This window comes from Pyxicephalus adspersus, chromosome 9 (assembly GCF_032062135.1).
Source record: "Pyxicephalus adspersus chromosome 9, UCB_Pads_2.0, whole genome shotgun sequence".
NCBI lineage: Eukaryota > Metazoa > Chordata > Amphibia > Anura > Pyxicephalidae > Pyxicephalus > Pyxicephalus adspersus.
The window spans coordinates 28,345,406-28,373,378 of record NC_092866.1 but is presented as its reverse complement, the minus strand read 5'-3'; the positions used below and the strand labels follow the sequence as shown (position 1 = coordinate 28,373,378).

Below are 27,973 nucleotides of genomic sequence, written 5' to 3'. Positions count from 1 at the left end.
CAGATCAAGCCTAAAGTCAGCAGCCAGCCCTTCCCACTGCAGTGAGGAGGTTCCTGGGAAGGGCCTGCAGCTGTTCATGCTGTCATCATCACTATGCTCAGGATAAAAAGGACAGAGACAGCAAAAGAGAGGGATCTGACTATTTCTTACTTCTATACTGTATAATCAGGTGAGAATATTGCTTGTTATGCTTTACAACCTTCAGTTAGAAAATATTATGCAGTTACTTGTTTGATAAGCAAAACAACTCCATTGACCTTTGTAAAAGCTGCATAGCACATAAATGCATGTTTGCTTTATAATAGAACTGCAGTTAGTTTCTTGAATCTTTTCCCAGCCTGATAATAAGGTTTTTGCAGCATAAATTAGGGCTGTTATAAATAGATGCATGTTACTTCTTATTTCATATGTACTTACATTTAGGATTCCTGTGCAGTGCACAGAAATAATAGGGATTAGATACATCAGACTTTCCTAACTTCCTATAGTTCTGCTAAGGACAGTAGGGAGTGGTGCATGGAATCTGATTATTTTGGCAGTGATGCACTGCAGGTTTCTTCCAAATAAAATATGCATGTCAGATTGAGAAAGGCTCAATATCTCTTTTTCTCCTGGATCTTTGTTTTTTTTTAAGTGTTAAAAGCTAGTACAAATGTTTTTAGATTGTTATTTGATGATATACTGGTATGATAATTTTAGGAATGTGCATATATTTATTCTAAAAATCTATTTAAATGTTTTAATGTAGAGTGTTGGCTCTTGGTGTCAAAGTGTGCAATAAGAATAAACCATTCAGCCCAACCACCAACGCTCCCCTAAGGCAACCTACCTCTAACACTAACTGTTACAGTATACAGCAACAGCATGAACATGCCCCACCTTGTATTATCAAAAAAACTGCTCTTGGGCTTCAGTTCAGTGACTTTGCTTAGCTTTATGTCATCAGTCCAGGTAGTTAATTGTAACCCAGGATGATGCCTAAGCAATAATGGCACCGTCATTTTAAAAAGAAAAACATATGAAACCTTGTCAGGACTTTTTTATTTGCAAGAAAATGAAATGTGATTTATATATAAAAATATAATCACTGGCATTTATGACATATGGAGCTAGAAGATTCTCCACTAAGTTTCCTAAATGTCAATATTACTGCTTTATAAATAGAACCCTTAACATGCTTTCTTGGATGAATAATTAACCTCCCTCAACATTAAAATTTGAAAGATAAGTATAAGTGCCCTTACTCTTTGCTGAACATGTTTCTAAAAGCATATCCACTTTTATTCTGAAGGTAATATTATGTGTCTGGCCATAGGTGCTCTTTATGGACTCATTTCAGTGGAAAGCCTGTCTGCAGGAACTTCATACTGTTGGGGCCTTTTCACATAATGCCTGCTTTTCTTGGCCAATTAAGCCTTTACAATGCAGTCAGCCCAATGACAAGATGCCTTGGGTGGCATTCAGAATGAACAGCACTGTATCCATGTTCATAATGCTTGTTACAGTGTATTGTGATTATGTGGGTTTCTGTACAGTGATGGTGTGAAAGGGCCCTATAGGATCTGTGTTTCCTCACTACCTTAGTCCACCTAGCAATATGCTGCAAAGAATAAGATTTTTCTGGAACTACTGGTTATCAAACTTCCGCCATGTTTAAAACACAATATTAAATTAATAATTTTTTAATCCTATGTTGCCTTTTCACAGCCACTTCCTGTTTACATACATTTCAAAGATTGTTGGATGGCATAGCTCTGAATGAGTTTTCTAATCGTGGCAATGATTAAATATGTCAGTGCAGTGTGTGCTGGCACGGATTCTTGTAGTCTCTAATATTAAGGTGTCTAAAATGCTGACAACACAACAGAACTATTGGGAGATGAAGTCAGGTTTTCATGCTATAACAGGAAATGCTCACAAAGAGACTTTGTTTGCAGTTTTTAAAAAGAAAATGACTTAGGGAAATCTCAGACAAGGCAATTAGGCAGATTGGTCATTAAGTGAGGAGCACAAAAAAAAAAGTATGATTCTTAGGAGCTACAAATATTGACAGCCATGTGGGATCAGGACTAGGGACAGAGAATGAAGAACGATGTGTGTGATGCTGCCATACACTGTACAAGGTTTTGTCAAGAGGCTGTTAAACAGGTAAGTTGGTAAGCAAAGAGTATCTGAACTGTAACATTTAACTTTCACATTTAAAAGCTGAATTTATAGTGATTATGGAATAAAAGGACAATAGGGGTCCTAGATCTGCACTGTGTTAATCATATAAACAGAATATTTCACTGCTGGGTCTTAAAGTAGAACAAAAGTTAGGAGATAAAAAAACAGGTTCCTAATTGTAGAATGAACAGGCTATGCTTCTTCTACATTAAAACAAATGTAGCTGCTTGTTTGCAACTATTAACGTAAAGTTAACTCATCTTTCCTTGCCTTGGAGCCAGCAGGGCCCCCTTCCAGGTTCATGGGAGTGCATGTACATGGGAGTTCCTTCATATCTGGGATTCATGGTATACTGGGATCCTACAATGAGCTCTGAATGTGTATCTCACTGTACATTAGGAGAAGATTGCAAACAGGCAGGCAGGTTTGTTTAATGCAGAAGAGACATAGGCTGTCCCTACTGCAATAGAAAATCTGCCTGCTTTCAATTTAATAATTTTTAGGTTAAACTTAAATTTCTGATTTAAAGCAGTACTAAAGCCACAGCTTTTTAATGTAGACCATATAAATTCATAATGGGGGGGGGGGGGGTGCGACATCAAAAGCCTTTTCCCCTAAAAACCCACCATTCATCACCATACCTCCATCATATGCTTTCTTTGCATGTTGCTGGAGATGTGAATGCATGTATCTGCAGTGTTAAACAGGACAATTCTGCATTTTACCTGCTTTACATGCATTTCAAAGACCCCCTAATGAGACATCCAAAGATGTGGTGCAAGGGAAGACAGGTCACACATGCTTCTGTACTGCCATATGTACTATTCAATTGAAGTGAATGGGATTAACCTTTGCCTAGTCTATAAGGGCAGAAGCCTGGGTAGAGTAAGTATAATTCTATACTTTCTTTTTGGGTTTGTTTTACCTACTAAAAGTAGGTGATTTGGTCACCTAAAAAACGCTCTTAAAGAGGAACTAAACTCAAAGGTGCCTAGAACAAACAAAAAAAAATACACTCACCTTCAATCCTGCAGCGCAGTTGTTCGGTCCGGAGGTGTTTTCCATCGGGTCCCACCTTGTCCCGGTATCTGTCTCCGGCTTGGCGCACCAGGCGGCGCCATCTGCTCCTCTTCTTCCCACGTCACCCGACTCAGGCGCAAGATCGGGCACGTAGTTCGTAAAAAAAACTTGCCCGTCTTACTGCACATGCGTGAGCATTGAGATGCTCAGGCATGTGCAGAAGGCGCACTCAAGAGCCTCCTGGGATGCATGACGTAGGTAGGAGGTTTTGCGCTCCCATTAATTCTTGATCGCCTAGGTGATCGAGAATTAGGAGGCGGTGCTGCACTTTTTTTTAATTTTTTAATTTTTTTAAAAAGGGTGTTGCACTTAAAAAAAAAAAAAAAAAACTAAACAAACAGAAAGGGTTGTCTACCATTTTATGAAAAGTGAAATTTCTGAGTTTAGGTACGCTTTAAGGCTAGATTCTAGCCTTACCCTATTGTTTTCATTAGAATCTCCCACAAGTAAGTCACCCATTGTGTCTTTATAGATGTATATGACAATAAGCCAATACATTAAAACCACTACCAACTACCTTATAAGTCAAACATAAGAATCTAAGGAACTTTGAGAAGAGCCAAATTGTGATAGATGCCATTTTGGAGATTCTACAACCCAAGTTGTTTGGGTGTTCCTGGTATGTAGTGGTTGTACCTAGCAGAAGTTGATCATTGAAGGAACAACAGCGAAACTCTTACAGGATCATGGGTGTCCTAATCTCATTAATCGGTTTGGGTTAAGGGGGTTAGCCTGTCTGGTTGAATCTCACAAAAGGGCAGAAAATATTGAAAAACATAATGCTGGCCATGATAGAATGGTGTCAGAACACACAGTTCATTACAGCTTGCTGTGCATGGGGCTGAGTAGTTGCACACTCATACAGGCCTTTGTCCTCCACTGAAAGAACTTACAATGGACACACAAGCATTGGAACTAAACCTAAAGCAATTAGAAAAGATTAAAGCTGGCTGACACAGTGCAACTTAAAATATCTGCTGCTTGTGCGTTAATGCTACCTTCACAGGTCTTACAGAGTCTGTGCCAAGATTGATCAGATCAGTTTTAGTGGCAGAAGGGGGCATGCACAATATTAGAAGGAGGTTTTAAAGTTTTAGCTGAACAGTGTGTGATGATAAAGCCTATTATGAAAAATTACTTAGATATTGCTAATGATACCTCCACTACCTGTGTGCACCAGATCCTGACACACCTATGGTTCTTAGTGTCTCTTCTTTTTAAGAACTGTTATACATATAAAGATTTAGGACATGGAAAATTATTATCAAACTAAAAGAGTGAATTAGAGGTGAAAAGTACAGATTACTGATTGTATAATATTTACTGACAAAAGTTTTTTTTTCCTTTTATGGACATATATACTAATACTCCATATATCTAGTACAAACAAACGTCCTCCAGAAAAATGGAGTAAAATAGAGTAAATTAAGGGATTGTTCTAGTATAAAATTCAATAAAAAAAAAATATATAATTATAAAATAAATAATTAAATAATATATTAATAAAAATTAAGAAATATATTCCACATTTTATACAAATATGTGAACAACATCAGTTTGTCAGTTTGTTGTCCTCAATTATTGATAAAAAACAGGAGGTTACATGTTTCACTGAAAAAATACACTTCATCAGACCTCAATTGCAGTGTTCCATTTACGATCTGTTCTTAATTGTTTGTTTCCAACGATAATTATTGCACATAGCCTTATATTGCAATCCTGATTGCAGAAACCCTCCCCTATGCATTAAATAGGATTCTCCTATCCAACAAGTCATACATTTGATTTCATGATCCCTATATATCCATGAATAGCATTTGCAAATACATTGCATGGTAACACAACCAACAATACCTGTTTTTCAAAATGTCCCTCTCTCCTCTCAATCACATACTAGAGCACTTCTAAGTGTTTCTAACATAATTTGCCAGTTGTGCTGGCAAACTAAAATTTTACTTGTAGAGTTGGTTTCTTCTATTTTATACACTATTCCACATACTGACATCATACTGTACACCTTTCAGGTCACTCTTGCTATATTCTGCTGTATATTATATGTATGGAATGTTCTATACTACACACCTCTCACTCTGCCTTATGGATATACTGCACACAATTTTACTCTATACACTGTGCTGTACATTATATAACACATTGCACACTTTTCTGTACACAGTTCTGTACATTATGCAGTGTGACTCATTTTGTCTATTGTGCTGTAAAATAAATACTGATCCACTCTATAAATCTAATACAGCAGACTTATTTAATAGCCACTATTCATAGCTGCTTTTATATTTTGCAAATCTCCAGGACTCGCCATATTTAAAAATGCATATACATCTATCACCTTATCTGCCTTTGTGCAACCCATTGTAAAGAAGAAAGCTTGTGTCAAACAGGATCTTTGACCTGAGCCAGTCCGGCTTTTCTGCATACATGCCTGCTCACAAACAATGTGCTGTGATGAGGAGAGAGGGGTGACCTCAAAAGTCTGTTGCTTCTTCTTTATTGCCTAACCACAGACTCTGGCAGAGAAGTGATCAATCTGTATAACTTAACTGCAGTAGTGAAAAGTGAGATCACTAACCTAACACTAACCTGATTAGCAGAGCTGTAAAAAAAAGCAAAGAAACATCATGCTTATTTATTGTATTAGCATTTTGTTTAAAGCTCAGCTTTTTTTTTCTTTTAGTAAGTTCACCTTACAAGCTCCAACATGTTTACTTGATCCTCCTCCAGGTTTGTGAGGTTTGGCTATTTTGATTGGCTTGGCTGGATGGATGTAACTCGCACGCTTGAGAGTTCATTAATTTCTGTCCATCAAAATGCACTTCCTTGTTACACGACTGTAACCTTCCAGTACCTGAACCTCAATAAAATTTAGTGGGCATTTTCTAATGATGCCATAGTGATGAACTTTTAAGGGATGTTAGTCACAGATGTTCCCCACTTGTACATATATTTTTGGTTTCTTACACCTCCCCATTCCCCAATTGAAGTTCAGAATGTTAGATAAGTGGACAGGAATGTGTAACAGGGCAGGGAAGGCCATTTTAATGGGCAGAGTGTTTTATGTTCTAATGATGCTGTAGTGATGAGATTGTAAGGGGAGAATGTGCCCGGCACTTGCACCTATATTTTCAGTTTTGTACCCCCCACCCTCAGAGAAATTGGTATACAAAGAGAAGCAGACAGTAGTTTCATAGGTATAGATTTGTGACAGATAGGTATAGATTTAAGGGCCCCACCCCAATGCTCCCTGCTATGTTAGTGGCCCCCGGGGTCCCCAATTAGCACTTTCAATTTAGGACTCCTAGTTGCACTTTTCTCTGAAACAGCAACCCCAAAGTTCAATTTTCCTAACGTTTTACATTTATGATGCCCATATCTTGAAATTCTTTAAAGCTGGGGGGCTGAAATTGTAATAACTAGTATCTATGAGGGTCCCCTGTACACCCTGAAAATTACAGGTCATTGTGACATATATATTAGAAGATATGGAGGTTTGTACACAGAGCTATGAGGATGCAGAATGACATGCAGACACAGTGGATACATTTCACAGGCAGATTTTTTTTAAAACAGAAATCCGAGCTCGTGCTAAGAGATGGGGGCGGGGCTGCCTGTGTCTCCTTCACATGTAGGCTGAACTGTGTGCTCACCTCTCATCGGCAGCAGCAATCTTCTGAATGGATGACACAGAGCACAGAGCAGCCTCACTGAGATCCGTGCATCCGAGGATGAGAGCTGCCGAGGAGAGCTGGGCGGGGTATTCAAATCAGCCGGGCGGAGCAACCGGCTAAAAACCTCTGGGGAGAACTATGTGTGTGTATATATATATATATATATATATATATATTGATTTTTGCTTGCACATGATTAGGGGGCTGAAGTCTGCAGATCTTTATCCCATTAACTAAACTAAGTGAATTTTCCCTTGCAGAGTAAAAGTGTACCCTGCTGAATTAACTGCTCCTTTATTGAATCAGCCATAATGTTTTATAATACTTTAGCACAAACTATGTTTATTAAAAAATAAATAAATAAATGGGGCGTAGTGATGGTGTGATACTAGAGAGAACTTATTTGAGTCTTTGGCCCCATGTGGGTTTCACATGTTGCTAATAACCAAACCAGCAACATACACAGTATAGTAATCTGAATATAAATATATATAGGTGTTTATGTAAGGAGCAAGTCATTTTAGATTGTTAGTTCCTATTTTTTTTAATTTCAATTCTGTAACCTGTGCTACCAGCAATCATATTTGCACAGAATAAATGTCATCATGCTGGTATAGACATTGTATTGTTGCCAGCTAGTCTGAAACCAAACATACTCGGTGAGTTCTGTTTTACTGTAAAAGGCTGAGACAACAAATATCTCAAGCTATCAGTAGTGCATGCTATGTGTTGTAAATGCCCCATCACGTTCATTTTCCAGGAGTACAGTTACTCAGTTGGTCTTTATTCTTCAATGTAACATACTGTGAAATATGTAAAGAAAACATATAAAATACATGAATAATATGCATAAATACATATACATAGGTACCCGGAACTGTAGTCTGAGCTCCGGTATACAAATTACAAAGATGTTTACAGAAAAAAACAGTCATGGCTTAGAGTTTGACTGGACTTCTGTTCGATTTTAATTTTTTTACAGGAAGACACACCCTAGGCAGACCTCTTTGTTCAAATACATGTATAAATAAATTAATTCATATGCTTGTTTATCAAGAACAAAAGAGAAAAAAATCAGCTACTAGCAAGAACTTGTTTTCCAGCTACATCTACTCAAAATTCTTTATTAGAAGAGCCACATAACAGGTCAACCATCATGATCTGTGACCATATAACTACCTCCTAGCTCTTCATAATTATACTGTATTGTTTAAATGAATATACCTTAACCAGATAAGAGAAGATAGTATCTCATCTTATCTAATGTGTACTCTTTGGTGGTAATAGTCATCCACAAGGCTGCCATCAGAATTGTCTGGGTCCATTACTAAGCAAACTTCCTATAAACCTCCCCCTGTGTCTAAAAGTTTCAACTTTGTAAATGTCAAGTGAGGTGTCTTTGCTAACTAGCAAGGGTGCCAGGTGTAAATGGTGAGTTTGAGCTAGCCAGAAAGGGAGCCATGTGGAAAAAGACACCAAAATCTCTTTTTTGCTTAACCGGATGCACCACTTGCACTTGTATTTCTTTGTGGTTAGTGTCAAAGCAGGACCAACCATGAGGCAAAGTGAGTCTTCAGCTCCAAGTGACATTGTTTGCAAAGATACTCCCTTGCCTATCCACTGAAAAGTACTGCAGCTGAGCCAACCTACAGGGATTTCAGTAATGAAATACAATACAATACAATACAGGTCTTTACTGGAGGATATGTACTGGGAAAGTTTGTGGTTAGGTATGTTCTAAGAGTCTGTATTGGGGCGGGGGCCTGCTCTGGGAGGTTTATACTGGCGGGGTCTACACTGGGAGTGTGTATTAAAGGTCTATAATAAGGCCCGTCACCGGGAGTCACTAGTGTACTCTGCCTGGAGGTTTCTACTGGATAATTGTACTGAGGTTGGCCACTTGGAGTCCACACTGGATGTTTGTTACTGGGTTCAGTTATTAGGGGTAACTGCCAACTGACTTTTTTTCCTTGGAGATGGTGGTGAGGGGAGTTTTTTTTCTCAACGTGTGCCTTGGACAGCAAGAAGTCTAGAACTGGCCCTGGTTAGACTAGACCTTTCACATGCACCTGTCTACTTTGCAGGCTATTCAGGTGCAAGTGTCTGACTTGCGTGTGTCATCTAACCTAGCAGGGAATCCGGATGCTGCACTTGTTAGGTGGGGCAAAACTACAAGGGAGCAAGAAGAAAGTGGAGAGTTTGGCTAGCCCCGGCTCTCTCTTTTTACTAGCCTGGCCCACCCATGTTCCTAGTTCCCTTTTTATCTTCTCTCCCCTCTGCTTGCATTGTTTCTCCCCTAATATGGCTTTCTCAACTACACCTTTTTTCCCTGTGTATGTGTGTGTGTGTATATGTATATATATATATGTATGTATGTGTGAAATTGGACAGGGAACATGTGTGTCCTATCCACGAGGGGGTGCTGAGAAGTTCCTGGTTTTGCCCCCTTCCAGATGAAATAGAAACATGAGTGTGGGGGCATATGACAGCCAACTGTGCATATATCGGGTCTTTGCAATTCTTAAAACACAAGGCACAAGCAAAGCAAGTTACTACTAGGTAGTAGTTAGAATTTTAAAATAAATTGTAAAATTGCATTATAATTGATGTGGTCTCTTTTCTTTAGAGCTTCCCTTGTCTGTTTCCAAAATACAAATGTCTCCATTTTCACATATCAACTGATGATGATTTACAACATTGCAAATTTGTAACGCAATATTGTATAAATGAAGTGAAGCTGGAAGGAACTTTTGCCACAGAAATGCTATGCTATTCATTTGTTATTGAAGTTCTTACTCTGTACTTTATTTTTTATAATTCTTTGACAGAAGCTGTATCCTTTATTTTGGCTTTTTCAAGACATTCCAAGGCTGAAGGAGAGTTTGCCCACTCTGTGTCTTTAAACCAAAAACTAAACTTAAAGGAGAAACTGCTGGCAGTTGGTTTTAGGTGTGCAGACCTTGTCAGAAACATACTGTGCGGGTAACAGTGTATAGAATCAATTCGTGAGCATTCAGTAGGAACAAAGAAAGGAAAATTAGTGCATGATGTTTTAAGATGTAACACATGTGTGCAAGAGTTCTCCCTATACCCCGGGAAAAAGGAGGCCACCATCTTTGTTACAAAATATTAACAAACTAAGAAATGTATAGCACGTATAACATATAAATTTCCATGTATTTTCAATAAATGTTATTTTTAGTTTTTAGTTCAATGACAGTTAATCTCTCTTTTTTTTTTTGTTTGTTTCAGGATTAGCAGCAATGGGTGAGATTTCAAGCACATCATCAGGTGGGTTTTCTGCTTCTGTGCACAGCCAGCTCTGCCTATTGTACATTAGTTTCCATTTCTACAGGGACAGTTCCCATTACCATTGAAGACAAAAAGTATTTTTTTCATCATTTTGAAAATGTTGAGCAGATTTGCCAGCCTGACACAAATTTTTTTAACTAACCAAAATGTTCTAATGGGGCACATTTTGGGGCAAATGTATACAATGGAGATTCCTATTATAAACAAATATATATATATATATATATATATATAAACAATACCTAAAAGTTAACAAATCCCTTAAATAGTTAAAGTGCTTTGCTAGTTAAACACTCAAAACAGCAAGTGTAAGAAAACGAGTGCTCGTTCCAGTACACATCATATTTTTACACCAGTGAGGGGAAAAGAATATTTGTACATAACACTGTAGAAAGATTAAAAAATTGATCCTCTAGAGATAAACAAAGCTAAGAGGGAGAGGGAGCAACCAAAAGTTAAGCTGCGTACACACCTGAAATTTTTCTCGTTGGAAAGGATCTTTCACGATCCTTTCCAACGAGAAAAGACTGCACGATGCATGAACGATGCTGTACATACAGCACCGTTCATGCTCTATGGAGAGGGGAGGGGGAGAGCGACGGAGCGGCACCCTGCTGCGCGCTCTCCCCTTCCCTTTCATTAGGATCGGTCGTCGTCCATCGTCCATGGATCCGCCAGGACGGTCGTCGGACGATGGACGACGACCGACTGTACACACGGCAGATTTTCGCACGATAATTGTCCGATACCGATTATCGGGCGAGAAAAATTTGCCGTGTGTACGCAGCTTTAGAGCTGAAAAGGACAATAGGAGGGAAAAGAATGTAAGAGATAGCAGGGGGTAAGAAAGATAGGGAGAATATAAGCACATGGAAATGCAAGAGTGCAGGAAAGAAATACAGAGCAAGGGAGAGACAGTTAACTGGAAGGTTCACAAAATAACATTTCAAATGACAATCTGACATCTGTACAGAGAGTAAGGGTAAGAAAAAATGAGTGTCTCTCTAAGCTTCTTGGGTCTGGCATACCTGTGCATTTAGAAGTAGACATTTTAAGTAGGCAGTAGACTTTTAGGCGGGTTCTGCTAAGGAACTGAAGTGCTAGTATAGGCCAAGGAGTGACAGGCAATGGGATTACAAAGCGACATAGTTGAGGCCATGAGATGAATCTGTGAGGCAAACTAACTGCAGCTCAGAGATTCCTTTTTTTTATTTTTTAAGGCTTATTCCACACGGTCGGTTTTCCAAGCATTTATGCTGAGGCTTCCACTGACTTCAATGGGGTGTTTTCCCGCATTTATTAGCACTCAAAATGTAAATGCCTTAACGTCAAAAAAGCAGGAAAACGCTGCGTAGATGTTTTCCAGTGTTTTAAAGGCAAGCTTTAAAACGCTATAAAAAGTACATAAAAACGCATATAAACGCAGTGGGAACGTTTACATGCGTTTTACCCACCTGGGCGGTTAGCCCGAACTTAGTTCGGGGTAAGAAAACTTGCTACAAGCGTTTACCCCATACCAGGTTCGGGGTAGCTAAAAATAGAAATAAGCATTACAGTGCAAAAAATTAGAACACTCGGCATTCGCGTATGCGTCCTTCGGTGATTCCTGATGATGTCAGTGCATACGCCCATCGACGGGGGTCGTAACGGGAAATTTAAATATTTTGTATTGGATTCAATACAAAGTCCTGAATTTCATCCAATACAAAATAATACAAAAAATTTTTATGTGGTTTTGTTTATAGGTATGTGACGTTGGACTCTGTTTTAAAATTTACCACACTGTGGAGGTGTTTTAGAAAAACATATTACTATACAGTATACCGAATGATTGCATTTTCAGTATTTTTTATTTATTTATGCATTCTTGTTTAAGCTGAATTTTGTGTTTTATATTTAATTTTATTATTAAAAGTATTTTTTTTTTTACATGATTGTGTGTTTCAAACTTTATTATATTCAGAATATCAACTAGACCCTTGTTTGGACATATTTCTGTAAGTTACAGGTCTACAATTTAAAAAAAAAAAACAAATTCATGAAAAACAGTGTACCGCTTTTGGTACAGAAATCCAGACATCAGAGAAATGCCCAGGAGGTTAAAAAGTCTGTGTAGACCCAGCCTCAAGCCTGCAAAAATACAAAGCTTGGTAACTTAGGAGTGAAGAAAGGTAAAAACTTATTTCAGACTTTAACTGTATTCCCTCTTATAGCTGGTGATAGGTGGCTTCCAGGACAGATACTAAATTAATTTTATAACAATATACAGCAGTAAAAGGCTTACATACTATTCTATGTCCTTTTCTATATCCCCCTAGCCATAACTAAATGAAATATTTGGGATGGATTTTCATTTTGTTAATATATTAATGGAAATTTCATAATTATCCTAAAATAGAGGCTAGCCAAAACTTGAACCTGTATGGAGTTGGTCTACTTTGGCAACATCCTGGTATCTGATCTTCAAACTGTCAATATATAGTTCCCTTCCAGATATAATAAATGTAAAGGAGGTGATTGTGCAGTTCACTTTGAACTGAAATCTGAAAAAACACAGCTGCAATGACAGCTCCAAATATACATATTTGTACTGATATGTCTAAAACATGCTTGAGACATGTGAATTAAATAAAGACCTTCAGAATAATTTGATAATGTGTTCTGTGAACACACAGAAATAGTTTTGGGGCTGCCAGGAAAATTCAGACTTTGTGAATTCACCCCTAAAACTTTTTTATAAGGCCTAATAACGTCCACAAATTCTCATAAATGGCCCTTGAAAAGTAATGTTGCATTATATTGCCATATTCGACCATTTTTCCCTCATGGTCTGGTGTAAAATGGCTGCTTAAATAATAAAGATAGCAGGAAATCCAGCTTGCAGATTTTAGGTGAAGATGGGTAGTGCTAAGTCAGAATGATAAACTCTAACGGAAGAACTACAACTCCCAAGACAACATTGCAGCAACTGATCCAAAAGTGTTCAACAAGGGATCAAAAGTGTACCAATACAGAATTCATCAGAACCCTATTAACTTGTAAACCTACCAGGGATCTGCCAATGTTCTTCTTTTATCTGCTGTAGCAGATTGATGAATGACATTGGTAACGACTGCTATGCATTTTCATGGGGGAGTGTGCAGCGGGTGCTGCTTGCTTGTCCACCCCACTTTCCCTCTCCATCGAACAGAACGCCACTGTGTCTGTACGGGACTTGTTCATTCATCTGTCACTGGAAAAGATCAAAAATATTGTTTCCAGCAACAATCATCCGACATCTGTCTGTTCGGGGTTTTATAGTTGAACACAAGTCAATCAGCTGTTTGCACATTTGAAGTACGTACTCCAGCCAAAGGTAGTGTGCAAAGGCACTTATTTTTAATAAAACCATAACTGGATATATATAGAGGATTTTTACATGTGCCTATTTACCTTTAGTCTAAAGATGGTCATTTTTTAAAGGCAAAATTAATTAATCTACATTATAAATGCACAGGTTGTTTTTCTGCATTCAGGAAACAATTTTTATGTTAACCTGTACAGTGAAATGTTTTTTTGTACTTTTCATCTTTTGATACTGATAGACTACTATATCAAAAGATGGAATATTTAACATATTTTGTATTTGATGTATCTATTGATAGTTTGTCTTTCTGAATGTTTCTCTTACAATAAAGCCTTTAGCTCAGTAAGTATCACTGCATTGGTATTTAGTTGTTTGTATCCCATTGTGAATAATAAAACACACACATTTGCACCTAACCTTTACCTGGTATTGTGTAGACACACCCTAAGTAAATACCAAAAAGCCTCTACTCTAAAACTGGAACATTTAAGACATTTGACAAAGGTCATATTTTCCAATGTCTTGTTTGGAATGTTGCTTTTGTCTCTGCCTGCTTACTTGCTTGATGGTCATAAAGTAGAATAATATCTTTCGCTTTTTTTTTTAGAGTTTTGCTGTGTAATGGTCTACAGGTGTATTTATTGACTTGGCTTGACCAAGAGTGTATTTTTAGCTTAAGTGTTGAAGTGTTATATCTTAATTGCAAAACCAGACACGTCTTCTATATTCCTGCTGAGGCTTTGCATCCACCGACCAATAAACAGGATTTAATTAGCACCAACATATTATGCCGCAATGTACCGTATTTTTCGGACCATTAGACGCTCCGGACTATAAGACGCACCAGGTTTTCCGCACGGGAAAACAAGAAAAAAAAAATTCATTTTGACAGTGACACAGGAGGCCAATCAATAAAATAATGCATTTATAGATTTCAAGCACCAAAGGAATTGGGTAGACATGACAGTAATTCAATTTAGAAAATTCTGGGGTGGTATCTTTAGAGAAAGTAACTTGTTCTTTGTGTTGAAATAACACAGCAAAAAAAATAGACAATAAACAGACCTTGGAGATTGTACAAGCTACAATGAGCTGCTGTGAACTTTGGTAACAATTTGCAACACAACGTGACAGGCCTGAGCAATCAGGAGCCCATTTCCCAAAAAAGCATTGTGTATTCTAGTCGAGGTTTTAAAGACTCCTCATATGCCTTTTGTTTCTGACATGCTGATTTCCAGGTCTAGTACCATTTTTTTTCGTTTTACCAAGTTCCAACATATTGGTAGGGTAAGAAGCTTTGCAAGACTTCTGAAATTACCTGTATGCTCCACTGCAGCTTTACATACTGTAGTATCATATCCACTCTATCTGGCATTGTGTGCATCTTTTTTCAGAAACAATCTTTTTGTAATTTTTGCAAGCTACATGATGTATAATAGGCCACTCATACAAATCATTTCCAAAAATATAACTTATGATTAGGGGTTGCTCCAGTTGGTCAGGTCTAGGTTAACAACATTATGTGCCCAAAAAGAAAAGTACGCAATCTACCCAAATATATTGAATTTCCAGGTTTATCCAGTGGATTTTTTTTCTTCCATGATGTCACAAGCATATTCATATAACTGTGCATTAAAGCTTTAAAGTAAAGACATCTGAAGGATAAGGAAGGATTTTTTTCCCTGTTGTAACAAATTGAACCAAGGTTTTTTTTGCCTTCCTCTGGATCAACTACGTCTATGGGGTTTTATCTAGGATATGTTGATTTCCCTAGTGGTTGAACTTGATGAACTTATGTCTGTTTTCAACCTAACTAACTATAAAACTATGTAATATTTAGAATGTACTGGAGAAGACTCCCCCATCTTCAAGATCTTGGTGAAAATTTTGGAAACCCTGGACAGAAATAAATGGTATACCATTGTATAGGCTTACCAAAGCAATACCACAGTGAATGCTTGCTGTAATCAATGCTAAAGGTGGTCCAACAAAATATTAGTGTGTGACTTTTCTGGCCATGAAGGAGTCCCTCCTTCACTAGCTGGACCAACAAGATATGACTTCCTTGTTACTAGATTATGTAGATTATTATGTTGCATTAGCAAAGGCTTAATTCCGTGGTGAATGGTTCCAGGGTGATTTTGTCACAGCCAATATGTCATCAGTAGCCAAACTAACCAATTGATGTCACTCTACACTACAATCCTTAAGCAGAACTGAAAGCTTCACAAATAGCTTCCAAACTCAAATAGGTTTGCCAGAAGTGTAATTCCACTTAAAATACCAGTGTCTGCAATTTTTACATACTTACATGTTAGGAAACGTTTATCGGGCCGGCGTTTCCATGCTGTGCTGCACTGCAAAATATCACACCGCCTATGTTGTCCAGTGATGTCACTTGCAAAAGCAAGGAGAATAAAGAAATGGCAGCAGCTCCTGCTTCATTTTAGCAATTCAGCATGGTGTATTTTGTAGGCATCCCCAGCTCACACTCTCGGGCTGTGCACAGCTGAAGGGGATTTTAGAGGCAGATTAGTTCCTGACTCTATCCAGTGCTGCCATTGACTGCTGGGACTTAATAGTCTTTCTGCTCACTGTCCCCAGTGCCTGTTCTAGCGTTTCAGACTATTGTACTTAATTTGAAAACTAGTCTTCTGGTTGTTTCATATATAGGTATTAAAAAGGAAAGAACCTGCATCTGCGTTTACCTTTAAACCCTTGTTTTAGTCAAAGGTTTGATATTTCAATTTAATATTATAAAAATGCACACTCATTTGGATAATAAAACAAGAATAAATCTTAAACTTTGTTACTATAAACAAGACAGGGACTTTTAAGGCAATATTTTTAGCAATGGTAAATGTTTCACATAATTCTTTAATTAATCCAACTTCATACAAAAATTTAAAAGCATTAATTCAAAACATTGCAAACAATATGACACGTATGTTGTAATGCTGTTTCCTTGTAACAATATGTGTCTAATGCTGAATCCTCAACACGTCTCGTGGAACCAGTCCACTTCTTCAGGAATTCTATAAGCTAAAACTATGTTCACTATAAAAACACATATAATATATGTACAAATAACATAAAACTCTTTAATTACACCTACATGACAATCAAATATTTTTATGAGATAATGGTCCCCTCCCAAACATACCAACAACAGTTCGACGCACTTCGACGAAGACAAAAGATACCTACACAAGAGCGGGTTGACACGGAGAGTGGTTCTGGGCATATGCCAGCTTTTCGGGTAAGCCATTTATTGCCAAAAATGACTGCTGATGATTATCCTGAAGTGTTTTTGACCATGTTTGAAAGAACTGCCTAAAGAAAGAGAAAACGTTGGCCTAAAGAACAGTGGGCAGGATTGGTGGCCCCATTATTAACTGGAGAATCCCAAAAGGCCTAATATGACCTGGAGCCGTCCGATGCAAGAGACTTTGTCCACCTAACGGCAGAAATCCTGGCACGGTTGGGTGTCACCCTGGCTGTCTGGTCTACACCACCCCCCCCCCTTTGCAACATTACAAAATATAAATACAGGGACGCTAGTTACCCTGAACACATAAGTTGGCTGCTTTGCATGAATTCTTGCAAGGATGTCTGTGATATAACATTGTGGTTTCCCTATGCTTTACCTTGTAACACAAAAGATGTTTGTAGAGTATTGTGGATGCAAAATTAAACGTGTAATTAGTACTTTGCAGTGTAAGTACTAAAATTCAAAAGATGTTTTAAATAAACCATTAGGCAAACGTGCACAAATCCTCAGCAAAATTCCCACCCTCTAAATCCTGGAACTTCCAGATATAAAAGACAAAAAAGGAATGTAGCTATTTAATATGTATAAATAAAAATATGTAATTTTTTTTTTAGCGGCATGTGTCTATATTTAGCTTTGTATCAATATAAACAAATGTATGTCTTGTACCCAGTAGCCAGTTTGTAGACTTTGTAGATAGGATTTTCTAGAATACTCCCCCTCACCCCACATTCACCACTCGGATGTATTTGGCTCTATGCTAGAATTCTGCATAGAACTTGAGGCAGAATGCCAGGATCAAGCTTCCTGTACATGTCCTTAGGTGTCCGCTCATTTACTGCACTAACAGTTTTAGCAAGTGCGTGTCAAAAGACATGCAATGTTTCAGTTTACAGTGTTTTCATCCTAATAAAGACAAATGATCCTGCCTAACACTTACAATGCAAGTTGTAATCCTAAGCAACAACGTGTATAAAAGAACCCTATTTTAATATGGTTCCATATTTGTAAAAAATACTTTTGCTTTCTTGGTTAGTACTTTCAGCAATGCCCTGCACATCCACATTCAGACATGAAGATGAGAACAGTGTTGCCAGACAGGCTTTACTGAGTAGCTTAGTGTTCTGGCTCAAATGGAGCTTGTTGATTGTAGAAGAACCTGGAAATGATCTGCTTCAGCATCCAAGACTAAATTAGGCCAAACACTGGTTAATATTTTAGACATTAGGTTTGATAAAAACATGAAATCCAGTGAAAATCTATTAAAAACTAGGGCATTGACGATCAATGTTTAATTGATCTGTTGGTCAGTTCTTTACCCAGTCAAGCACTGTTCTACTCCATCTCATCAAACCCTCCCTTCCCCTGCTCCAACAGGCTGATGTAAATCTAAGCAGAACACTTCCTATCACTCAGCAGCCAATAGAACTGCTCCCTATCATTTACAATAATTACAAATCTCTGTTCATTACCCACTGGTTGTTATAAACTCACCTTGTCTGTCTACTGCTCAGTCCTTGCCTCCAGAACATGATCAATGGAGCTGGCTTAGTAGGTATAATGTTTGACTGCCATCCTTTTAATGAAATGGCAGTGGAACTAGGTATGCAGCAAACAGTATGTCAAAACCATTTTTCCATTAGACTATTTATTAATAAATTAAGATATTTTGAAGCTGTCACAACCAGATGGCTTTAAAGTCCATGAAAATTAAAATTGCAATTTTGCTTGAAAGTATATTAGCTTCATGTTTTATTTGTACAGGCAAATTTTATACCTCACAATATTCAGTCTTGCCTAAAAATGAAATTGGATGTATCAAAATGTACTTAAGAGAATTTATTCCTGCCTGCTGCAAAATAAAAACATATCGCTTGTGAATTTTTGTTTAATACTTAATGTTTTCTGGGTGTCATTAGATTGCTGATTATACATTTGGCTCATGTTGCTCTTTGACTTTCATATCACTATATTGTGGGTGCTATGGCTTTCCTTAACATAATAAAATGCCTATATATAATATATTCTGAATATCATATTCCTTATATTTCCATTTTTATTAGGAAGCCATGGTGAGACTCATCTTTCTCTGAAAGCGAAATGTAAAGGTAAGTTGTGTTCAAAGCATGATCATGGTCATTTATATTTAGTTAATCAGGGTATGCACTGCAAATACTAAAGAGGAAGATGATTAAAACGTGGTATATTATCATACATAGACATCTCATGGTCTTGTGTATCTAGTATTATAAATATTCCATATTTCCTGGGCTTAGTAATGGAACCTGGCTTTCAGAAATAGCTGGTGGCTAACACTAAACCATGCTGACTGTGACCAGAGCTACAAAGACCTAGAGTTGTTTTGTCTGTCTTGGATGCATGCATCACGTGCCAGAAACACAGCCAGTTTTGTGGATTTCTGGATGGACTGTGTTTGTATGTAAAATCCACAGCCTAACATTCTAATTCTAAATGGATAGTATTATCAGGTACAGAATTATGTTCAATAGGAGAGTCAATAAATACCTGCATATCTTAATCATACACATTATTTGGCAACAAAACATGAAATAAAGATTTATATCTGATAGTTTAGGGTAACTTCCACTGAACTTTGTGTATGGTATATATTATATATTTATGCAACAGGTGGAAAAATTCAGTTCAGTTCAACTAGTGTTTCTGTAAAATTTGAGGTCTTTTATACTGCTTACTAAATTAGATTCCCCTTTTGCTGCTCTTTCCTGTTCACTAAGACATCCTTTTTAAGACCATACTTGTGAAAATGGTACCAAATGGATCCTTGGCACATTTAGGAGCACAGTTCAGTGATCCAAATTCTTTGTAATTAATATAAAAAAAAAATCTTCTTTTAGTTTTAATGCATATCTAAAGCAATATTCCTTAATTGAAACATTGTGGCTTTTTTTTTAAAGCAGTGAGTTTGACATTCAATGAAACATTCCCAGTGGTGCCTATGTGTTTCAATCACAGTAGTTGATTCCCCACCAGGGATTGTTTTGTGAATGTGAGGTTCATCACTTTATAAATAGACCCCTAGGGAAAGATGCAACAGCTGTTCTCTGTGTATGTTGATCAGATCAAATATATAGATTGAGAAAAGGGGAAAAACCTGTTATTGACTTACCTGTGTCCAGCTATGCTGAAGGGCGGTATTGGGTAAAACACATAAGCATGGATGTTAGTTTTCATATCACTGCATAGATAAAAAACAATTTCCAGTCTTTTTTTTATTGTGAATTTTATTCATTGTGAAAAGATTTGACTACTAGATACTGCCAGATATACAAGAATTTTGCCTTTGGGTGTGGTTTAATAAATGGCACTGGGTATTTATTAGGCATGGTCTGGCGGGTCAAATAGAGTTAAAGTCTACCCTCTGTACAGGTTCATCAATTCTCTACAAAGACAGCAGCAGAGTTTTTTTTTTTTTTTTTGTCTGACACACTTATATTTATATATATATATATATATATATATATATATATATAATGGCACATGAGTGATCAGAAGGGGACAATGAATGGCACATGAGTGATCAGAAGGGGACAATGAATGGCACAGAGTGATCAGAATGGGACAATGAATGGCACAGAGTGATCAGAATGGGACAATCAATGGCACATAAGTGATCATGAGTGATTTTCAACAATAAATGTGTACTGTAGTCTTCTTCACGGAAAAATATGACATCCCCCTGAAAATAAGACCTAGGGCATATTTTGGCATTTCAAAAAATACAAGACAGTGCCTTATCATAGGGGAAACAGGGTAATAGCAAGATCCGTCCTCTCTACCCCGCCGATTAACCCCCCTTGCCTTCTTACTTACACTCTGTAAAGCTTCTTCAGACCTCTGACCAGCATAACAGCAGAGATCACTAGAGTCTATCAAAGACTTCCTTTGCATCTCAGTATCTAAAGGTATGTTTGTCATACAACCAAACAGAGGAAGTAGAGATTTCCCCATTCTTCCAGGTAGTTCCTGTGCTTGCAGGAGGTCCGGTTCTGTCAGCATTAGGTGCTGTCCCTGGTTATGTGAGATCTTGGGACAATATGAATTAGTTCAAATCTCTAGACAGGCTGCTGAAATCAGGGCAATAATGCAAAATTTGCATTTCATTGAAATAATAGATGGAGGTCGTGCCAACAAAGTGCTAAATGTAATCTTAGGCCATCAAAATATTACACATTTTGTTTGCTACCAATGCACACAAGATTTGAAGAATTGAGTTGAAATCTTCAACTCATGCAGGAGAGATCGGCAAGTTTTTTCCCAATCTATGTCACCCCATCTTGCGTATGCGCAGTGCGAGATCGGGTAAATTATGAAGAAGAACATGAAAATAGAGAGGAGAAGATGTCGGCACCGGGCCGAAGACAGACACCGGAACAACGCGGGACACGATTGAAGAAACCTCCCGACGGATAGACTGATCTGTGAGATTGAAGGTAAGTGTGGTTTTAATGTTTTGGGTTTACTTCCGCTTAACAAATACATGGGTTTATTATGCTAACAATGTATATTTTTACTGAAAACAATAAAGCATGAAAATTGAATATTTTTTTTTCATTACTTATAAATTCTATAAATATGTGAAATATTCAGCTACACATTCATTTTATTATCTTTTTCAGCCTCACAGCTCTTTACTTTAGTGCTCTGGACAGCACTCAGCCTTGCCATGATTATTATAGGTAATAAACAGACTACCCATTTGAAATTTATCAAAATATTCTTGAATCTCATTCATGCAAGAAGTTCACAATGTTGTTTTCATTTACTCGCAGGGTCCATGCATGTTTACAACTGCCCGGTTGAGCCTAACATCCCAATTTACCTGATAGTAGCCGGTGTCTTTCATCTGCTAGCATTTGCACTAATACCACTGAAGCTGGTTGCTGAGAAGGTGGCGTATGCTATAGAAAGTGTGCTGGGTCTCTTTTCTTTTTGCTGGTTCATTGCAGGTATATGTCATTTGATTTTATTATTAACAATATCCTTAAAATTAATTTTAAATGGCAAATGACTTGTACATAATATGTGTGTGTGTTGACTGGTCAGGGTCCTCTTCTTGCAATTCAATTCCCACAGCAAGCAATAGAAACTGATCTGCCTAGTTCTGATTAGTTTCTGTGCCGTCAGTTTATAGACATTATCACTTGCTATGCTATTTGGAGATGTAGAGATTAAATAGCATATTATTTGAAGTGAAGGCTTTTATAATTACACTTCTGATACATATTGTATTCCATATGAGTGTATATGTGGTTGTAAGAGAACATATTGATGAGGAAATGTTATTAAAGTAAAAATACACAGCTATCATAATTTATCCATCCATGTCCTTCGAAAACCTTGTGATTGTTGAATACTGAGCTTAGGTTTACCATTAGGTCTGTATCTTTCTGTTGCCTCTGCTAGTAGTAATTAGTCCCACATTTAATTCCATGAAAATCTACAGTCAGTACCTCTACCACTGTCATTTATTTTGTGTATATTATTCAGAGAGGTCAATTATTCAAGCTATATTACAGCTACAAGAGATAAGTTAAATCACACAGACATATTGCTGACATCACCGACTCCAGCCTTTTAGGAAAAGAGTCACATCATCAGACATTGCACATATTAGATTGTGTCTCAAACTGGTCACAAACAGTCTCCTAATGTCTATATGCCCTCTAGTCCTAGAAGTGATTCATGCATCTATATTTCACAGGTATATATATTTTGTTTTTGTTTTTTTAGGTAGTGTCTGGGTGTTTCGAGTCTACCAAGAAAATCCAAGACGCTGCAATAATTTAGCATATACATTTGCATTTGGAATTCTCATCTTTGAGTATATTTTTCTGGCATTCCTTGTAGCAGTTATCTGTCTCTGCACATGTTGTGCCGGTCTCTTGGTAAGTTAGCTATAATCCACACAGGTATCAATACTTTACATCTACCTTAATTTTAGAAGAGAACCTAATTGTAAAATCTTATTGGGATGGGTATATAAAACCCATCATGCTTTTTGAACTTGGTAAAGTGTGCTTACTTTAAAAAAAAAAAAAAAACAATTAAAAAGAGTACAACTCAATCAATACCTTTATTTTACCCTTACATAAACCTGTAAATTACAATTAAAAAAAAAATCCACAAATTATTTTAAAACTTCTAATGGGGCCCCAGGGCAGAACACCATAGCACATAGTTGTGGCTAGGCAGTGAACTGGCTATTCTTGTTTCAAAGTATTGTAAAATCCACTTCATTCTTTTATTACAATGCAATGAATGTGTCTGCCCTGTATATCAAATACATACCCTCTCTAGCACTCTGTTCTGTTGGTTTTGCAAAAGAAAAGCAAATATTTCTTCCAGTATATCAAAAAAATCTGTTCATAAGGTAATTTTATTTACATTTTATCATTAATATTTACAGCATTAACATTTTAGTCTCTCTCTATTTAAGGTGGCAGGTGCAGATACAGAAACCCCTGACAGGAACCGCTCTCCAGAAGATGTAGAAGCACTGAAGTAAAATGAAAGTGTGAAGTTCCCAGGAAAATTTTCCCTTTATTTAAGTTATACAGATATAAATTCTAAAAGCTGTAATTAAACTTTTTTGACCAGTGGCCTACTCCTCCACCAAGTCAAATCAAGTGAGCAGATCAAATTTTGTGAAAAGATAATCTACAGTTATATATTTAGGGTCAATATAGAAATTTGAGACACAGAGCAGAAATTATTTTTATCACTGTGCACCCAGTTTATCTACTACATAAAAAGAAACAATTGACAGGCCTTACGTTGAATATCTCAAGGCTTGATCAAAAATTTCTTTAACATCAGATTGCTACATATCTATTCCCACTGCTCTTCACCTAAAATCTAGTAAAGAAGTGAGGCAGACTTCATTGTCCGGCATATCCATGCTCACTGCCACCAAGTATAACTATGTTTGGGTTGATTCATAGAAGAAATTCTAGTCCTGTGGACCCTGTGGAAAAGGCTGACCCACACTTCTACTTTCTTTGTTCCTTTATGGCAATTTATAAAAATGATATTATTATTTACCTTAAGGTTCCTAACCAGAGAACAACAAGTTAGAGAGAATTTTATATTTATCTTGTAGTTTTATGAGTGGACCCACTCACAGAAGTGTAAAAGCTCATGCGCAGTGGAAATTTTACTGATGAGCTGTGCCTACAGCAGCATAGGTGCCATGGTGTTGGCTTCATATGGGTGGTGCTGGATTTATATGTTTTTTTTCTTTTTTGGGACATTTGAATTTATCATTACGCGCGCATGAAAACTTGATTACCAGCAGTAAACCCCATTTTAATGTTTAAAAAAAAAAAAAGCATTTGTAGACAAATTTAATATTAAAAGTATGCATTTGCCTTCTAATAACATACAAATTGATGAACCATAAAGGCATAGACTCCAATAAAAAAAAATCCTAGTAAATGATTTGGACTTCGAATGTAATAACATGGAAGGATCTTTACCATTTGCACTTCCCAGGATTTAGATTTAACCTGCAGCCCTTTCCACAAAACTATATTAAATAGTCAGAAGGATTTAAGTTCATCAATATACCTGTATATACAAAGCGAATGGAGGTTTTAGCTTTCTCTCATGGAACTCTAGTCAGTATATTGGTTTAAATTAAACATGTATCAATTTTTTGCTGACGAGCTTGACTTGCTGTGTTGTATATATTGTATATAGGTTAAGCAGCATATAACAAAAATATATATATATGAGCAAGGGTCTGCTACTTACTACTAATCTAAAAATTTATTTTTTTGTTAGATTTATGGACTTATGGAGAAATATATAATATGAAAAAGGTTTATATAAATGATGGCAGCGATGTATCAAGTCAGATGTCTTTAGTGATTTCAAATATATGCACTGTATACTCAAAGCATAAATACACGCTTTTTTATTATTTTTTGCACCCAAGCTTTTAAGTTTAAATAGCTATTGGGACAAGTAGTTAGAGTTGGGGTGGGGTAGTATTGATTAGTTCAGAAGGGCTGGGGAGGGTAGAGTAGTTTTTAATAATATTTTTTATATTATTGTCTTTTAATGCCATTGTAATTGTCCTACAAACATTCATTTCCCTATCAATCTCCATCAAGAATAGGTCTGTCATTTCAAGGGAAAAATCAAACACAACTTGTGTTAATCACTGTTCATCATTACCAGGCTTGTAAAATTATTGCAGAGGCCTCTACAAAGAGGTCACATTCTGTTGACATGCCCCTAGAACTGCATGTGCCCAGCGCCTTTTTCCTACACACAATGTGTGTGGAAGGTTTTAGTAGTCAATCCAGCAGTATTGTTTTGCTTCACATAGAGAGGAACAGAGAGGGGTGGTTGATTGCTGGGGTTCTGTAGTCCATCCAACAGGAATGGGACAATTGTGATTCCACTAGGAGCTAAGGCAATATGTTGTCAACAAATAAGAAGCACACTGAATTTTTGACAGATTGACTGTCAGCTTTTCTGTACTTGCATAAAACGTAGGGATATGTGCATGGAATTGAGAGATTCTGCTTGAGCCTGGTAATTTTTAATACCTTGTGTCATTATCCAGATCTGGATCCAGTAGGAAATGTTGTGAGACAGGAGTTTGTCTTGTACATGATGTATTACCCTTGGGTTACCCTTACCCTTACTGTTACCCTTGGGTATAACTGTCTGCTTCTGTATACTGGCATTTTTTGTTTCTATACCTGTTCTCTTTTGTGTCCCTATTGTGATAAGACTATTGTTTCTGTTGTGCAACAGATTTCTAGTGTGTCCTCCAGGCAAAACTTTAAACACTTACATAAACCTGTACATGGCTCAACCAAAAATTATTTTTATATCTATGTGGGGGTTGAGGGGTTGAGGGGGGGGGTCAAATGGTGGAATGCAAAAGCAAGGTATTGTATGGGGTTTAAAAATCAGTCAACTGAATCCTGGTAGAACAGGTCTATAGGCTGTCTGAAGGGATTTTAGGTATCCTACTTACATACTATTACTATTCAGGAGACACTTATCCTATTCTTACTTCATGGCCATGTCTTTTTAAGACATGTCCCCCATCCTCCTAAATCTAAGCCAGCTTGTCTGGAACTGTAGCTTCCTCCCTGGAGACACACAAAAAACACTCTTGCAAAGTCCCTGCTGCATGCATGGGAGACTAATATTCTCTATAGAGATGTTGGATGCAACCACGTATACAGCCGCCTATAAGAACCAATAGGTCTGCAAATCCCATGTGCCAGCTTTGGAGGACCAAATACTTTAAAAAGGTAGGATGTGTAGATCTGAGCATAACCCTAGATTGAGTATAGCAAACACAGGGGCAGAGCTAAGTATTAGACCTGGTGGCCTGGTGGGGCTATACCGTAAAAGACAACCAAATGTGCAGTTGTCCTTTAAGTTCCATAAATTGGACAACTTAACTGAGTTTAGCAACAGTGAAAGTAGTTTGTTCAGGGCATTAAGGTTTCCACAGATGCCTACTGTGCAATTACATTTTAATACATTACATTATTAGTTACATTGCGCCTGATTTATCAAAGCTTTCAAAGGCTGGAAAAGATCGACTATCATGAAAGAGAACCTGGGTGATCCAGCAAACTGCTATTAATTAGCAAATGTTTTTAATCCTGAACCAGATTCATTTCAGTTGTGCTGGATTCCCCATATACTATCTTCACCAGTCTTGGATAGCTTTAAAAAATTCAGACCCAGTGTTTCCAAATTAATTATTTTATATACTCTAGGATATGGCATTCACATCAATCTTTCACAACTCTTACTATTAGTTATCATTATCATGCCAATATATATTTTCAAATTGTGTTTTTGATTTTAATTTTAGCTTGTAATAACCTAGATTTTTTTGTATAAATCATTATCACAAAATTGAATTCCAGGCAGACTAATCTGTCTTACCTTTCAAAATGATTTGTTGTACCAGACACCCCATTCAGACTCGGCTCTATGCATACTATAGTTAAGTTAAGATAATAAAAAAAAACCTAACTGGATGACATTTAGCTTGTATTTTTACTTTTTCGCACCCATTTTTACACAATGAGCATCAATAGCTAGCAACACATTACTATAAGAAGTTATTAGTTGCTGCAAACCTGCATAAGTGGAAACTTCATTAGGGACTCCATTGACCTTATACTAATAATCCTCATAAATAAATAAAAAAAAAACACAACTTTTTTTTATATAAAAACAGGGTAACATTAAAAGGGGGAATAGGCTTATCTAAAGTAATATGCAAAGCTAGTTGTGTTATGTTACATTACATAAAAATGCTTTATGTTAGACTTTTATTCAGAAGACTTCATTGCCTGTATTTATATAAACAATTGAAACTTGGCATTTTTACATAAAAGGTGCATTTGGGAATATACCAGGAAAATGCATTATGTGTTTTTTTTACAATTTATTTCTAATTCAAACTAAGGAAATAAAAATCTACAAAAAAATGTCTTTCTGTCCTAAAGAAAACAATATATATAATTTGTTAGGGTAAATGATAAATGCCCCGAGATGCAAGGTAAAGGCTCAGAGACTCAAGTAAGTGACATATTAAAGATTATATATAATTGTAGTGGTAGGGTTACGACAAATTGAAGTAATATAGCCTGATTCAGGACCACCCAAAGCTTGTCACTGGACAAGGAAGAATCAGTTTTTTTTATCTTATACACAGGTAATGTGGTGCTTTTTAAAATAAATTTACAATTTAAAAAAAATGCCCTTTTTTATCTGCCTGGATTTCAGTTGCAAGTGACAGGATTAAACTGTAAAAGCAAGCTAATATTTGCATGTTTCTTTTGCTTAACAAGGACACTAATCTGTGTAACCATTTATAAGAAATTGTTTTTATTTTATGTTTATTAAAAACAAATTTATGCTATTGTGTTATCCAATTGTGTCTTCAAACTGAATTTTATACTGTTATACTGTGTAAATAATTTGCATCCTTGACCTTGGTATCTGGCACATTAGTCTGCTTTCTTTTGCTTATACTGTTTGCTTTTAAGGATAGGTAGTTTCAATAAAAGCATTGTAATCAGA

The 27,973-nt window shown here is 36.8% G+C and overlaps 1 protein-coding gene across 1 annotated transcript; it reads left to right on the top strand.

Moving 5' to 3' along the window:
• Positions 1 to 56: 56 nt before the first annotated feature.
• On the top strand, positions 57 to 27,973 carry LOC140338707 (transmembrane protein 272-like). The gene is made up of 7 exons (XM_072423013.1): positions 57 to 169; positions 10,185 to 10,223; positions 18,925 to 18,969; positions 21,520 to 21,579; positions 21,673 to 21,849; positions 22,634 to 22,788; positions 23,340 to 27,973. Exons 2-7 carry the CDS (start codon positions 10,196 to 10,198, stop codon positions 23,406 to 23,408), a joined length of 534 nt encoding a protein of 177 aa, XP_072279114.1. The 5' UTR covers positions 57 to 169; positions 10,185 to 10,195; the 3' UTR covers positions 23,409 to 27,973.